A 14,982-nucleotide genomic window follows, 5' to 3' on the forward strand; every position below is an offset into this window, starting at 1 on the left:
CAATTAAAATTCTAATTTCTTTTAAATATAATATATATCTAGTATTTTACACTATCTATATTTACCTTCTTTGTAAAACTATTCAATAATGATGTATATTAAAAAATGTAATGTGATGTATATACACTAATACAGACAAGTTCAAATATTAACTAATTATACAGATAGAGCTAAATTAGTTTTATAACATTCTAAACTGCATAATGGTACACCCGTTTTTGAGCATGAATACTTTTTGGGCTTTTTACATTGATTTACACCACAAAGAGTTTGTATGGGTGGTTCCTTTCTGAAAAAGAAAAATACAACAAAATAATATAATTTGATTTTATAAAAATTTCAATTAAATTTCTCAAACTATCTATCATTTTGACTTACTCCTCTGTAGGCTGTAACGGAAAATCTTCTCCAGGAGGTAAAGATATTGAACTTCCTTCAAGTGTTAAACGGTATGTAACCAAGGGAACTTGCCTTCTACAAGGTTTTCCTTTACCAATAACTTTAGAAGCTTTAGATTCTTGCTTTTTCAGTAATCTTTCCATTGTCTTTTTCTATGGGAATAAAAGTATAATTTTGAATACTATTTACATAGAATCCAGTATACTATTTTATAGTAATTATATTTATTTTTCGTTATTATTACATACTTTATCTTTTTCTCTTTTCTCATCAGCAAGTTGTTTCCTTTTCAAGGATTTAAGAGCAGCTTTTTGTATAGCTTCAGCTGTCATAACCTTTTCTTTGTATCCAGTTGGTAAAGACATAAGTTGTTCAACAGCTGGATTTGGTTCCGTATCAGTCTTTCTTTCAAACATAGCTCTTTGACGTGCTGTCATTAATTTTGGATCCTTTGGTTTAATCTTTTTTAGCTCATCATCCACCTAGAATAATACATATATTTAATCTATAATAAATAAAACTTATTCATAAAGAAATCAATATTATAAACACTAGTTACAATTACTTACTTCTTCAAGTTTTCCAGACTCAATTGCATCGAGCCATCGTTCTTCTTCACTACTAGTGCCACTATCTTTACCTTTACTATTTTTTGGAACCTTTTTCTTTGTTGCAGCTTTTGGTGATAGCACAGTGCTTGCACCTGCGATGCTAAGATTAGATGTTTTTTGTATTTTCTCACGAGGTTTCTCTAAACTACAAAAAATAATAAAATAAATATATCTCTATTATTTATAAAATGACATAATATCTAATCTATTGCTCCTTTTTACTTTACTCACCCTTTTTCATCATCTTTTTTTATTTTAACTCGAAACATCTTCTTTTTTTCTGTTTCTGTAGCAACATTGTTAAAGCCATCATTATCATTGTGAGTAACTTTCCTTTTTTTGTGCTTTTTATGTTTATGCTTTTTATGTCTCTTTTGTGGAGATACTTCATTAGTTTCTAAAAGAAAAACAATATATAACATAAATATTGAAAGATCATTACAAGTAAACACAAATGCATATAAAAAGTATTAAATTTTCCACGAAACAGATTCTTGTAAAGCGTCATTGAAATCCTTTAATGCTGATATTAAATCTCTAACATACTTAGCCTAAAGATGAATAATGAAATTTATAAAACGAAAAATATAATAAATGTTTCCGTCTCTACGTAAACTAAATGTTAATTTTTTAACACATCGAAAATCGTACCTAAAGTCCTTTCTTCATCCGAACTTATATCTTTCGTTTTACCCATTTTGTTACGAATCTGTACTCCTCAACGTGTCAACAAACAATATGAAACAAAACTGTGGCGCCGTATTTTAGATATGGTGGTGCCATCTATTAATTAAAAATTTTGCTTCTTATTAGTACTACTGCTTCGCCTTGTCAGGTGGGGCCACCATATCTAAAATAGGATACTTTGCACTAATTGCATATAATTAATTACATAGGAAATCAGAATAATATTACACAGAAAGGATTTCTGGAATGTTAAAGCTTTGATTTAATTTCTGAATAGTTCAAGAATTCGCCTCATAGACCGAGAAATTTCAGTTTTTAATTTTATCATAAAGAGATTAGTTCCATCATTTCACTGCTAGGTGGTTATAGTGTTTCTTGGTTAATTGGATGATTTTTTAAACTTGCTTATAACATAACAGAGAGGAAATTTGTTTTTTCTTATAACATAATTAAGAAATCAGGAAGAACAATTAGATAAAACTAATTTTAATTAATTCCTTACGTTCTAAACTTTCATTTGAGCCCTCACAAGTTAACAACAAATTTTGCCTAGCGGAAAAATTCGATTTTTTAATTTTGTCGCTAATTTTGTCACACACTTTACTCCCAAATATCTTAAAATTAAATAATGGGGACGGTATGGTTATTGAAGTTCTTTTTTTAGACTCTACAAGGATATCGAAAAATATATATGACATTCTATTTAAAAAAAAAAACTGATAATCTTGAAATCACATAAAAGAAATGATTATAAAAAGAAATTATTTCCACCTTCACATGTCGTTCTTGGAATACTGTAACTTTGTCCTAAGAAGTTATAACAGTAAACAAGGCGGATATTTAGTTAATCCCGTTTAGTTGAGCCAGTCTATATACTAAAATAATATTCATGATATGATAAAAATAGAAAGATAAATACAATTTATAATAATAAAATATCATTGACCAGAAGATGATTTTAATGTGTATATCTGTTATTACATTTATACAATAATATTAATTTTATTAAAAATTCTGATTTTCACATGTATTCCATTAACATAATGTTAAATATTATCATCTTTTCTATGACTAACATATTTTCATTTATTCACATACAGTTGGCCTACACAAATCTTTTCAAGTGCATCTAATAAAAGTGTAATTTTCATTTAAACAAAATACATATATCGTTATATAATAACATACTTCAATTTGGCACTAATTTCGTAATGAAATTTTGTAGCATTTAATGGTATGTGTGAAGACTTCCATAGTTAACTGTATATAGAATATGTGTACACACACACGCGCGCGCGCGCGCGCGCGCACACACACACACACAAGAGGATGCACGAATAATTTATTGAAACATGAATATTATTATACTTAATGTCATATAAACTTAAACCTATAAAAAAGTTATAGTTTAATCTATTTTTCACAAAATATTATCAAATATAATATCATTTCTAGTCTTTTGTAACAATAATAGTATTTACATGTGCATGTACTTATACTAGGGGTATTTATACATCTAGTAGATAGAATTTAATATTGTTCCTTTTATGATGTTACTATTTAATATTTTACTGTTAATACATTTTGGCAAGTTTGCAAACTCATCTGTCAAATTGTGTATACATTCTCAATATGTAAATTTAAAAGTATAAGTAAATGTGAACCCTAGACAAGGAGTGCGAATAAGAAAGTATTTTCTTATTTGAGCGGTATTTAGATGAATTTTTAAATTCCAAATAAATTGAATTATATAACTATGTATATGCTTATGTATGTTGAAAATTTTAATAGGTAATCAATTCACCCGGATACAAGACACACACAAAGCTTTTTATATATTTTAACTAATAAACAGTGCTGGTTTATACAATGTGGCTAAATTAAGAATTTCGCAGATTTAATAAGCAGACCATGGCTACCCTATGTATTTTGATGGGACGTACTAGTTTCCTGAAAGAAAAGATAAATAATCAGTACAATTTTTAATTTATTTTTAAGAATAATTAATTCTATTCATTTTATATATAAGAATATGTAATTTGAAGAAATGTTATAGCTCGTGTCTGTTTTACCTGCCAAAGAAGGCCATTAAATGTGCTCTACTGTGAGGTTGAAAAATTCAAGCAGCAATAATGTTTTGATTAATATAATATATATTGCATTTACCTTAATTTACATGTTACATAATTTTATTAACTATAGAGATTTATAATAAATACGAGATATGAACCACATTCGCTAGCTATAATACCGGTATTTTTCTTACATAAAATTATAGGAACTTAAACTGTTTTTTGTTGCAAAATTTTGTCATATTTATATTACTGTAATATATTAGGTATATCGTCTTGTATTCGGGAGAATAAAATGAGATTTCGATCCAAGAATTTAATAATTCAAGGACTAATGAATGATTTTTATATATTTTCCTACAGCAAAATAATTGTAGGTACGAGATAGGAATACATATGGTCCCTTCATTAAATGTAGGAGTTTGCACCATGTTAAAAAGAATATGTGATATTAATTTGCAGTATTCATTGAATCATAATACATTTGCTTTTATAAGTGAAAGCGTGTAAGCAAAGTAAAAGCATTAATATGAGAAAAATGTACCACATTTTGGAATGATATATAAAAATTAACACAAAGCTTACGTGCTTATAAAAGTTTTTGTCTTGTTCATAGTAAAGGACCAACATTTGTAACTCTAAGATCGAAGAACCAATTATAATTTGAATTCATTTTTAAACTATACCAGGCTAATTTATATACTCCATTAAAATTATTTTACTGGCAGTGTTCACTCCGCACCATCCTTTAAGCAGTTTAGTAGAACTTAAGTTGAAAAATGCAAGTATATATAAGCACATTTTTTATTTTATTAATTTATTGACACATAGAATTTTGTTCTGTAAAAAAAAAAAATATAAACATGTCGAGTTTATAGCTATGATAATAATAATAATCATCATCATCATAATATAATTGTAATAACCATAATAGTAATAATATAATTATATAGTAATAATAATACTTATAACAGGTAACAATGCAATCCTATGTTGTGCAACTTTATTATATAATTTAGTACTCTAAATAACTGCTTAAAAGTTGTTATAGAGTATAAGAGTAAATAATTCCATTGACCACAGAATGGCAACTTCGACTTATTCTTGTTTCACTTCTAACATGAATATTTGGCACATAAACAGTACTCGTATTTATGTTCTTTTAAAAATTTATGATCTGAAAATAAGAAATACGAAAACGTATTCATATCACATTTTCACATATTTCTACATCTTACGATATAATAAAAGTATAAATAAATCTAAGACGAATTTGTCATTCTGTTCTATAAATGATCCCAGATATGTGAAATAATTAGGATGTATAAATATCGATTATAAGAAAATGTAAGACTGTAAACTTAGTGGTACAACTAATAATCAAGTTTAAACATATTGATCGTTCAATTTTGTACGAGAGAATACATACATATATATATAAGTGTACATGCGTAGATGTCTATATATGTATGCATGTATATAAAAATTTTGCTTAGTTTTCGTTTTCACACATCTTTCTTCGAATTGGCTCGTGTTTTAAGAGCGAGGACTCGAATGACGTTAAGGGTTGCTGGATTAGGAGGGGCAAAGGGGGTAAGGTTGGGTCAGTTGGTGTTTTGTTTGTTGGAGCGAAGGCGAGCCAAGCCTGAACGCTCACCCTCTTCTTCATCTGACGTACAAGGTGGTGCACCACTGACTGCACCGCGCGATGACGTTGCTTGCATTAACTCTTGGTCAGGACCATTTCGATGTTCATATAACAAAATATTTAATGTTTCTTCATAAATTCTGGCCTCTGGAAACTCAACCTATGTATTATAAATTAAATATTTATTGTTTCTTCTACATTAAAGTCTGGCATGTTACTTTACATTACGTATCATATTACATATTATATTCATAATCGCATAGGATATATACAATTAAATCTATTACATATACATTTGAGATTACCTTTGTGTGTTTTTTGTCAGTTGTATAGACAATTGAATGGCAGCAAACTTCTGCAACTTTGCGACCATGACCATAAAATGTCCAACAGCAAATTTCACTGGAGCCAATTACATCTTTAATAAATAGTACTCTACGACCAAATCTAAGGGACATTTTGTCGAATAATTCTATGTTTTTTAAGAGATTGTCATCTGATGTACTGTAAAGACAAGGCTTTTTATATTTATTCATTCTTTGTTTCATTGCATACTGCAATTTCTAGGAAGCAGGTATTATCACCTTGTATATGAATATTTGTTATTGTGCCTATTAACAAGCAACTTTACTACTGGTTTAGTAGTACTGCTAATTAATAATTGTTCTTCTTTTTGAGAAGTAATAAGTGGAATTCTACAAATAGGTTCTGCTTCCCTCTCCTTTCGAAGAAGCGCTTGTTCACAAGATTTAGCTAATTCGCTAATGCAATAATATTTTGCTTCTGCAAGTAATTCTGCCATTTCTTTAGTGCTTTCTGGTAATGGAACTGAACCGTCCCTTAAAAAATTCAAAATTGTTCCAAAATGTTTCCCGCACCTGTCTATTAGTATCCACCCTGTAAATTATATTTATAGGTTTTAAGAAAGACAATGATTGCATTTCTAAAAAAAAAAAGGTATTAAATGAGATTTTTATATATGAAAATATGATTCCATATTAGAAGATTTCAAACATGAATTTTTATTAAGTCGTGGAATTTCAATTGATATTGCAAAAGAATAAAACGTGCAGAGTATAATTCATTATCATATTAAATTTTAACAATATTGTAAAATGTCACCTTCGGGATCTGTAAGAATTTCCATGCGGCCACTGAACATAGCACGTAACATAGTGTCATGTTTTTGGAGTGTCCCTAAAGTAGTGTAATGTAGAGAACCGCCGATATTGAGCTTAACATATTCCGAAGGATATTTAATTCCTGCTTTGTGGTTTCCGGACATAACGGATGATAATGATAATATATCAGACCGTCAAGTATCAACGTTAATAAATAAATTGATGAAAAAATATATCGATTTCTAAATATTAAATGTAAAATATATAACAGAGAAAGAACAAAGCGTTGCGTCTCTTGAGTGTCAACGCATCGATAAACAGTAACCAGCACAAAGATGTTTTATGTGGCATTTATTAGTCTCATCTTATATATTAAAATCTTATTAAATAAAACACGATTCACTACTCTTTCGTGTCTTACGACTCGGCAAAAAATATACCCTATCGTATTCCCATTTTGGCGAGTGACTAGTATGAAGAAACGAAGACTAGTTCTGGATACGCGCAGGCGCAGCTACCTAAGAGTCGATCGTTTGTTTATTTAAGAAAATGGCTGACCCTTTAGCAAAGTATGGAATTTATATTGATGATTTAAGCAAAATTCGTGTATTAGAACCAGAAGTTGCAAATCAGACGAATAAGCTTAGAGAAGAATGTCAAAATTTTGTTTCGAGTGAGTTTTACCGAAATTATCACAATTCATGCAAAATAATGTGTATACACGTACACTTTTGACATACACGATTTAAACAAACAAGATTTTTTACAAGGTTTTTCAGTTAACTTACCGCGTTATTTCTTATTTTTTGTACATCCAGCGATTGTTAAATATACTCTCTGTGCAAAACAAATGCTTGTACTACATGTTTCCCTATAGTAATTACTGCCATCTGTATTACCGCCTTTGGATGCTTCTGATCAGTATTTTAAAAGCTCCGCTACTATAATAATTTGAAATTTGATGTATATCATTAGCTATTAAATTAAGTTATATATATAGAAGTTGTTTATTTTTTCATCGTTATCATACGAATACGTATAAGCAATTCATTTTCAAAGCTTATCTTACTGAATATAATTATAATAACTTATGTTTAAATTTAATAATATATAATACTAAAAATAATTAAATTGTATGTATGATACATATATTTAGAATAATATGTTCTAAATTTTTATATAAAATATATCTTTTGTACCTATAATTGTACCACAAAACAATTTGTAATATGATTTTTTAAATACTTATTTTATACATGTGTTCTCTTTTTTGACTCGATACTGTTCTTTATTCCTCAGAAATTACCGAATTTCAAATGAATTCCGATGAATTTATACAAATAATAGATCAGTTGGCAAATGAGGTGGAAAAAGAGAAGATGAAAACTATTGGAACTCGGAATTTACTCCGTTCTGTTGCGAAAGAAAGGGATGCTCAAAAACAACAAATTCAGGTTATTTAAAAATTAAAATAGTTTATTGTATAACAATTATTTATCGAAAATAATCAACTTCTAAAATAAAATAAACGTTAACTTTATATATGAGTATGTAAAATTTATGAAGTTGGCGAACGTAAATGTATATTTAATAAATTTTAATTTATTAAGCAATTTAGAAATAACATTTATATATTAAATTACAGGCACAGATTATAGAAAAATCTATGGAACTTGAGAGACTTCGTATACAACACGATTCCCTAAAAAAGATCGAAATGGAACAGTTAGAAACTATTGAACAATTAACGGTGAATTAAAGAGTTGAATTTGTAATTAGAATTGATACACCGAATTCAATTAAGTACATTATGAACGTATGTCTGTACTTTTTTGCGTCAAAAGTTGATCAAAATAAGGAGAATAAATAAAAACTATTAAACATAATTAGAGTGACATATATTATGAAACAAGATATTTATACATAAGTTCATGACGAAGTTTGCAGTTAAGACGGTGTCGGGGTTTAAACCCTTCTTAATAAGACGGCATCAAATATACACACATATTCTGAAGGTTTCCAACCCCTGAATCAGAAAGGCACATCAGTTCTGAATCATTCTACATACTGTCTCTAATATTCATATACTACTAATCATTTTGATAATGGTATTATTTGTTGTTTTCCGTAAAAATTATGATTGCTTTTTCGTTATAATTGTAAACAATGCTGTTATATAATTACTGCCTATTAATAGCCGCAATTATATATGAGCAGTTGCAAAAGATGAATAACAATACAAAACTCGAAGCAATCTTAAAGACATCGCAGGTGATCAATTTATATTAATTATTTATCTAACATCTATATTATTTTATCGAATATAAACTTTGTATGTTTTGTGAATAGACAATCGTTGTCCGTATTGTATGTTCACGTTATGGTGAAATAGTGATATAATGAAACCATAGTTGTAAGATAAAAAGAAATTTATGAAGTTGGGTTTCTATTTTAAAGTTTAGTCGTTAAAAATGTTTCTTACTTATGTATTGTAACTACACAGAAAAAGAATTTAATTAATCATATAAGATGAAAAACGCTTGTAAGCACATAATGTAGATACAATAATTGGCATTAAAATAAAGTATGTATTTCTTAAAAAGATATAAATAATTTAAATATTTTTTTCATCCTCACTTTTTACATGTTTCTTGTGATAAATTAGTTTGTTTCCAATACATATATTATTAATTTTGAAAGTGTTTGTATGTTTAAATTTAATCTATAATTTTATTGTTTCTTTTAGAAATATTGTTTTCATGTTGTCACAAACTTACAGAATGTATGATACTGTCAGATATTTAAAAAATATGTTAAACAGTTTAAGTAGATAGTATTCCATAACATAACTATTATTCTTTTAACAATATTTTTAGTACAAGATCACAAATTAGCAATGCGTAGTACGCAATTGGCGTTATTATGCAATACAGTTTACACATTTTAAGACTACTCGCACACCCATCCATTCAACCACTATACCCAGGGATTCAAAAATAAACTTTATTTCGTAAAAATAAGAAATGGTATCACGTTAAATTACAAATATAAATCCTATAGTCTAAATTTATAAATATGTACAATTACATATCTACTATGGATGTTATCTAAAAACTCAAAGAGTATATTCCATATTTCATGTTAATGGAGCAAATGAGATGATGTATAATTGAATTCTGATCAATAAGGATATAAAACAGTTAATATACACAAAATATTGAGTCAATAAAAAAAGTTTTAACTTGAGAAATTTATTGTTACTCTAATCATTATGGTACCTTATATTATTTGTAAAATCTTACAAGGCTTTGACTTAGTAAATGATTTTAGAGTGATTTTATTTATACTTATCATCTACCTTATCATTACCATAGAAAGTACTTATAAAGTGAAATATTTATTATATCGTTAATTGTACAGAATTATGTTTGTATAACTGTCTTATATATTTTGTACATGACATTATCAAAACGTTAGACCGTATAGTACACTGTCCAGTAATAACAGATGTAGTGAAACAGTTTTGAAAATCAATTGTTTTTAATTTAAATGAAAAACAACACTGTCTATTTGTATCAGATTAAGCACTAAAGTGTCGAAATATTAGCAGTAAAGTATCATCCTCATATGCTCCAATTGATCAGTCTGCCACCAATAGCCAGTACTAACATACTTTACATGATATTTGAAGTAACTGGTATCGATTACCATTGAGTATCTGTTCAAAATTCACAGTTTTATAGAATTACATAATTTTACATAAATTCACATTCACTCATCTGTTTCCAGAGATTGCAACAGTTCATAGCATTTAACACATTTCTCACATAGTTGCTTCGGTCTTAAGACGTTTACAAGAATTCATCATATCTTCCTGCACAATACAATCATTATTTTCTTCTGTCGGTTTAGATGGCGATAGCGATCTTTTAGCAGTACATACTTCAGCAACAGTGCTATTCGTTACAGCATCAGTCGACGACTTAAATCGCACTATTACAGCCGTCATATTGTCGCATCCTGTACCATCTCCACAAGTATCAGGTGCTAGACAGTGGTCAAATAACTACAATGAAACATTATTTATTAATAAATAATATACATTTTGAGCAATGATAAGTAAAGAAGTGATCAAGTATATTTTGTACCTCTTCACATATTTTTGATAATTTTTCGTAATTTTGTGTCAAACGAGTACGAATAAATTGTACAACATCTTGACTCGACATAAAATTCCAGATACCATCACACGCAAGCACCATAAACTCATCTTTTTCTGGTTCAATTGTGATATGCCTCACATCAGGAAGTGCAGAGATCATTTGCTCTTGCGGTGATAAGTTTACATTTTGTTTATAAGCATGGTCCCCAAGTGCCCTTGATAAATTAAGGCCACCATTTACTCTACCATCAGCTGTCACTTTTCCACCAGCTTTTACTATACGTTCCATTTCCGGTTCATCTTCAGGTTTGTGATCTAGACTAAGCTCTATAGCCTGACCATCTCTGCATAATACACAACGGGAATCTCCAGCATTTGCTACATATAATTCATTCCCTTTTAAAACTGCAACTACTGCTGTGCATCCACTATCATATCCTGGCTGTATAAATTAATAATTCGTGTTTATTTTAACATAATTATATGTATATTATAGTGCAAATAGTGGGATATATTTCATAAAAAAGTCATCATACCTCTTCTGTATCCATCATAAGACTTTCACTATCATCGTCATCGTCATCGTCATCGTCGATATTGGCATCTCCATCCTCATCTTCGTCTTCGTCTTCGTCTTCATCTTCCTCGCTTTCATCTTCGTCAATATCTTCTATATCATCTTCATCGCTAAAACTGTATAATAGGAGCATAATGGAAAAAATATATGGATAATTTTATATCGTATTATGTTAATCCATTTAAGTTGTTTACCTTTCTGGGACACCATCAAATGTTTCATCATTTTCATCGTCATCATCATCCTCAGAATCTTCGTTGTCTTTCTTTAAAAGAGTATGATATAGAGTGATAGGTTGAATTCTTCTTCTACCAGTACTAGTTATACGTTCTTGCTGTCCTGCATCTCCATTCTCTACTGGAGTACATGAACTGCTTGATACATTATCACCCCCACCCTTACTGCTATCAGCATCTTCAATTCGCTTTGATTCTGCACCATTTAATTCTACTTCATTTGCATTTAATTCTTCTGTACATGTAATTTTATCAGGACTTGTAACTTTTTTGTTTACATCTTCAGAGCTATCAGGCATATCTGCACTTTTTGTTGCCTCCACATCTGCTGTTGATCCTACTGGTGCAGAGACATGTGCATTTCCATTACTTGTAGTTGAATCAAGAACTTGTTCAGCTTCATTGTTTCCAGGACATTCAGATTCATTTCTCTTCGTTATATTAGATAAAGTCGACCCACATGGTTGGCTGGAACTACTCACGTCGGTTTCATTTGTATTCCAAGATGACGAAGATGATGAACACCCGGCGCCAGATGACGAAGAGCTTGCTTTTTCTTTACCTCTTCGACCACGTAAATAAGGGCTCGCAGAACATACTCTTTTACTGCATTTTTCGTTTTTTAGATTTTTTACATTAGGATTCATTTCTGATTGATATTTTGCCATTACTTCTTCCAATGGCATTGTTGCCTCCATACATAGATTATTAACATTTTCTTCTTCATCTATGTGCAATGTAATGTATGAAGACAACTTTATTAAACATATTTTTGTACAAAGAAATAGGTGGAACAAACTAATAATTATGAAATATAATAATTATTAGCTTAACTTATGAAAATGTAATTTATATAAAAATATAGTTTGAATACAAAAAGAAACGCACCAGATTCATTCAACTCGTCTTTTTTCTTATCTGAGGTAGATGTCCCTGCAAGTTCTTTAAGGATACTAACTACTTCAGGTTTTTCAAGTGTGGCATCAAAGCCCAGAAAGGCATCAAGTAAAGCTTGCCTAATGTCTCCTTTCTTGTACGCATCAGTTTGTTTAATAAAATCTGGTAAATTACGTGCACAGTATGTTGCTACTTCATGACCACCATGGCCATCATACACAGCAAATAATGAAACATTTTCATCAAAATCTATGCAACAGTTATGTGCATCCTATAAACAAATAATTGTATTTTTTATCCAAATGTATATTTTATATATATACTAATTGGAAATTTTTTAAAAAGATTCATGTGAATTATCATATGTACATATAAAATTAATATTTTAATTAATAAATAAGGTTACTATTAGAAAGTTATTCTAACATGGATAACAAATATTATTCTGGGCACAGTGAGTTTAACAATGATATTATTTACCCATTTCTAAATTCAAAAACAGATTGTACTCTTATTGATATTTATATTAAAAACAATAACAAGTTAATTAGATTAATCTGAAACACGTGAAGCGTTCATAGGCTGTGAAAACTTTCATTTCGGAAGTGGCTTCGAACCATGACAATGAATATTCTTAATTTTGCAACAGTACTGTTTTGTTCACAAGCGAAACGCCGAAGCACTCTTGTTACTATCAACGCAGTATTTGTCGTTCTCGAATCGAATAGACTGAATTTCGCGCTTCGACACATAGATGGATTACGTTTGCGATAGATCAGGATGAATGTCGTAATACTCTGGTGAAACGGTGAACCGGCAAACCGTTCTCTGACCGAAACGAAACTGGGTAACGGTGCACTGGCCGCTCGAGGGTTTTAGCTTACCTCTTGACTAATTCGCCAGCCTTGCATGGAACTCGCGCCGAATGCGACATTCTTGCCTGCTTCGTCGCTCGATACTTTTTTCGTAATCGGTTCTGACAGGTATGCACCCATTTTCGTCTAAACCGGCGATATTTCTGTCGATTTTCTGTCGTCCGTGTAAATATCACAATATTCTGGTGAAATTACTATTCACAAGCGCGGCGCACAGTCGTTAACTAGCCTCCATGACCGGTTTGGGTTTCTGTTTTCACTGCGCTGCTAGCTCCACCTAGTCCGCCACTTTTCTTACATGCGCACTTCATTTTCGCGCCAAACTTTCGACGATTTTTGCTCGTTACAGAATGCTATTCGATCTTCTTTCGTAAAAGTGTATCTTTTTCAACATGATAAAGTATTTTTTTTCCAGTTTTTTAATATAATGGATTGCGCTTATATGTAATTCATCATTTATTTCATTCGAAAATAATTCGTATATTTGTTAAAAAGATTAAATATATACGAATTGCAAATATAATTTGTTCATTAAATAATGATGAACGTACATTGCGAAGACATTGCACGATCAGACTTGAACCACGTATGCAGGTATGTGTTTAGCGTGTATGTTTCACATGTGTGTAATGTGTGTAAGTATAGGTATGTACATTATACACTCCCACATTATAAAGTAAATAAACAGATAAATCTAACAGAACAGTGAAGTACGCGGAATTATTTGTTTTACAGATTTTATATAATCGCATATTTTCAATGTACATTTTTGAGCTTGTATATTGTAACAAAATTAAGGTTAAAGAGTATGTTTTGTACATTCTATCAATTTAAGATCTACATATAGTGGATAATCGTTTTTATCTGTTTTAGCTATTATATCCCTAATAAGATACACGCGTATGCATTGTATATTACTGAAAGTAGCGATTATGTTTAAGTACCTTGCAACTACATATTATGAATGCAAATGATAATGATTCGCATTCGCCGCTATTGCATACGATCTAGAATAACCTCGTTTCCGGATACTCAGATACTTGCTTTCCTCTTTAGTAAATCTGTCACGTTCTCCCCGTTTTGTATAGCTGTTCTTCCGAATTTTTAAGTTCATTCTTTTCCGCTAGGAAGCAATATATGACACAAATAATTTTTTTTTAGCTTAAAGAATTGTGAAACGATTGTTTTATAATGTAAGTACTTCACAAGTCGTTTTCAATTTTCTATTAAAAAAAGTCATCGAAATCGCACAAAGATACATAATCCTCTTGTTTTCAGGCTGATTCTATGGTTATCGACACACGTAAAAAGAAAAAGAACACCCAAAAAGATGGGTGAAGCATCCAATTGATTGCATACGAGTGCGAAGAAACGAGATTAGTGAGTGAATGTAGGGTAGGAAGAAGAGTGGAAATGCTATATCATCGTTCAAGTTGGATGTACCAAAATCGGTATTTATCACAATTAAAGATTTCTATTATCCTAAAATTCATCGATTCCATCGGTTTAGAATTGAAAATTAGAGTACGGAAAGAAGAAAGACGCGAAAAGATATGAAAGAGAAACGAGATCAGTAAATGAATGAAAAGGATGGAGAGAAGACGTTACGTCATTATTGAAAGTGCCGATGTACCGAAAGCTCTGTCTACTTTAATGATAACACGATGTGTAGCGTACAGATGCCGTACGATCCGGGG

The 14,982-nt window shown here is 30.0% G+C and overlaps 4 protein-coding genes across 6 annotated transcripts; 1 reads left to right on the forward strand and 3 right to left on the reverse strand.

The window, feature by feature from the left end:
- Positions 1 to 42: 42 nt before the first annotated feature.
- On the reverse strand, positions 43 to 1,798 carry LOC117235592 (INO80 complex subunit B). 2 transcript variants are annotated; one of them, XM_033497775.1, is made up of 6 exons: positions 1,662 to 1,798; positions 1,242 to 1,407; positions 969 to 1,110; positions 648 to 881; positions 379 to 551; positions 43 to 289 (listed from the first exon to the last, which is right to left on the reverse strand). In XM_033497775.1, exons 1-6 carry the CDS (start codon positions 1,705 to 1,707, stop codon positions 157 to 159), a joined length of 894 nt encoding a protein of 297 aa, XP_033353666.1. In that variant the 5' UTR covers positions 1,708 to 1,798; the 3' UTR covers positions 43 to 156. The 2 variants fall into 2 exon arrangements, with proteins under 2 accessions (XP_033353666.1, XP_033353665.1); XM_033497774.1 differs by having other exon boundaries at positions 969 to 1,155.
- Positions 1,799 to 3,111: 1,313 nt separating this feature from the next.
- Positions 3,112 to 6,832, reverse strand: LOC117235593 (BTB/POZ domain-containing adapter for CUL3-mediated RhoA degradation protein 3). Of its 2 annotated transcripts, XM_033497777.1 has the most exons (5): positions 6,540 to 6,832; positions 6,002 to 6,314; positions 5,723 to 5,921; positions 5,427 to 5,577; positions 3,112 to 3,647 (listed from the first exon to the last, which is right to left on the reverse strand). In XM_033497777.1, exons 1-5 carry the CDS (start codon positions 6,700 to 6,702, stop codon positions 3,640 to 3,642), a joined length of 834 nt encoding a protein of 277 aa, XP_033353668.1. In that variant the 5' UTR covers positions 6,703 to 6,832; the 3' UTR covers positions 3,112 to 3,639. The 2 variants fall into 2 exon arrangements, with proteins under 2 accessions (XP_033353668.1, XP_033353667.1); XM_033497776.1 differs by having other exon boundaries at positions 3,112 to 5,577.
- Positions 6,833 to 7,034: 202 nt separating this feature from the next.
- LOC117235594 (intraflagellar transport protein 20 homolog) lies at positions 7,035 to 9,061 on the forward strand. The gene is made up of 3 exons (XM_033497778.1): positions 7,035 to 7,211; positions 7,838 to 7,992; positions 8,184 to 9,061. The coding sequence occupies exons 1-3, from the start codon at positions 7,088 to 7,090 to the stop codon at positions 8,295 to 8,297; spliced, it is 393 nt and encodes a 130-aa protein (XP_033353669.1). The 5' UTR covers positions 7,035 to 7,087; the 3' UTR covers positions 8,298 to 9,061.
- Positions 8,422 to 13,559, reverse strand: LOC117235587 (probable protein phosphatase CG10417). The gene is made up of 6 exons (XM_033497765.1): positions 13,295 to 13,559; positions 12,402 to 12,681; positions 11,472 to 12,240; positions 11,237 to 11,393; positions 10,687 to 11,142; positions 8,422 to 10,604 (listed from the first exon to the last, which is right to left on the reverse strand). The coding sequence occupies exons 1-6, from the start codon at positions 13,403 to 13,405 to the stop codon at positions 10,362 to 10,364; spliced, it is 2,016 nt and encodes a 671-aa protein (XP_033353656.1). The 5' UTR covers positions 13,406 to 13,559; the 3' UTR covers positions 8,422 to 10,361.
- Between the last annotated feature and the right edge of the window lie 1,423 nt (positions 13,560 to 14,982).

This window comes from Bombus vosnesenskii, unplaced genomic scaffold (genome assembly GCF_011952255.1).
Source record: "Bombus vosnesenskii isolate JDL3184/JDL3185 unplaced genomic scaffold, Bvos_JDL3184-5_v1.1 scf7180000013316, whole genome shotgun sequence".
Classification (NCBI taxonomy): Eukaryota; Metazoa; Arthropoda; class Insecta; order Hymenoptera; family Apidae; genus Bombus; species Bombus vosnesenskii.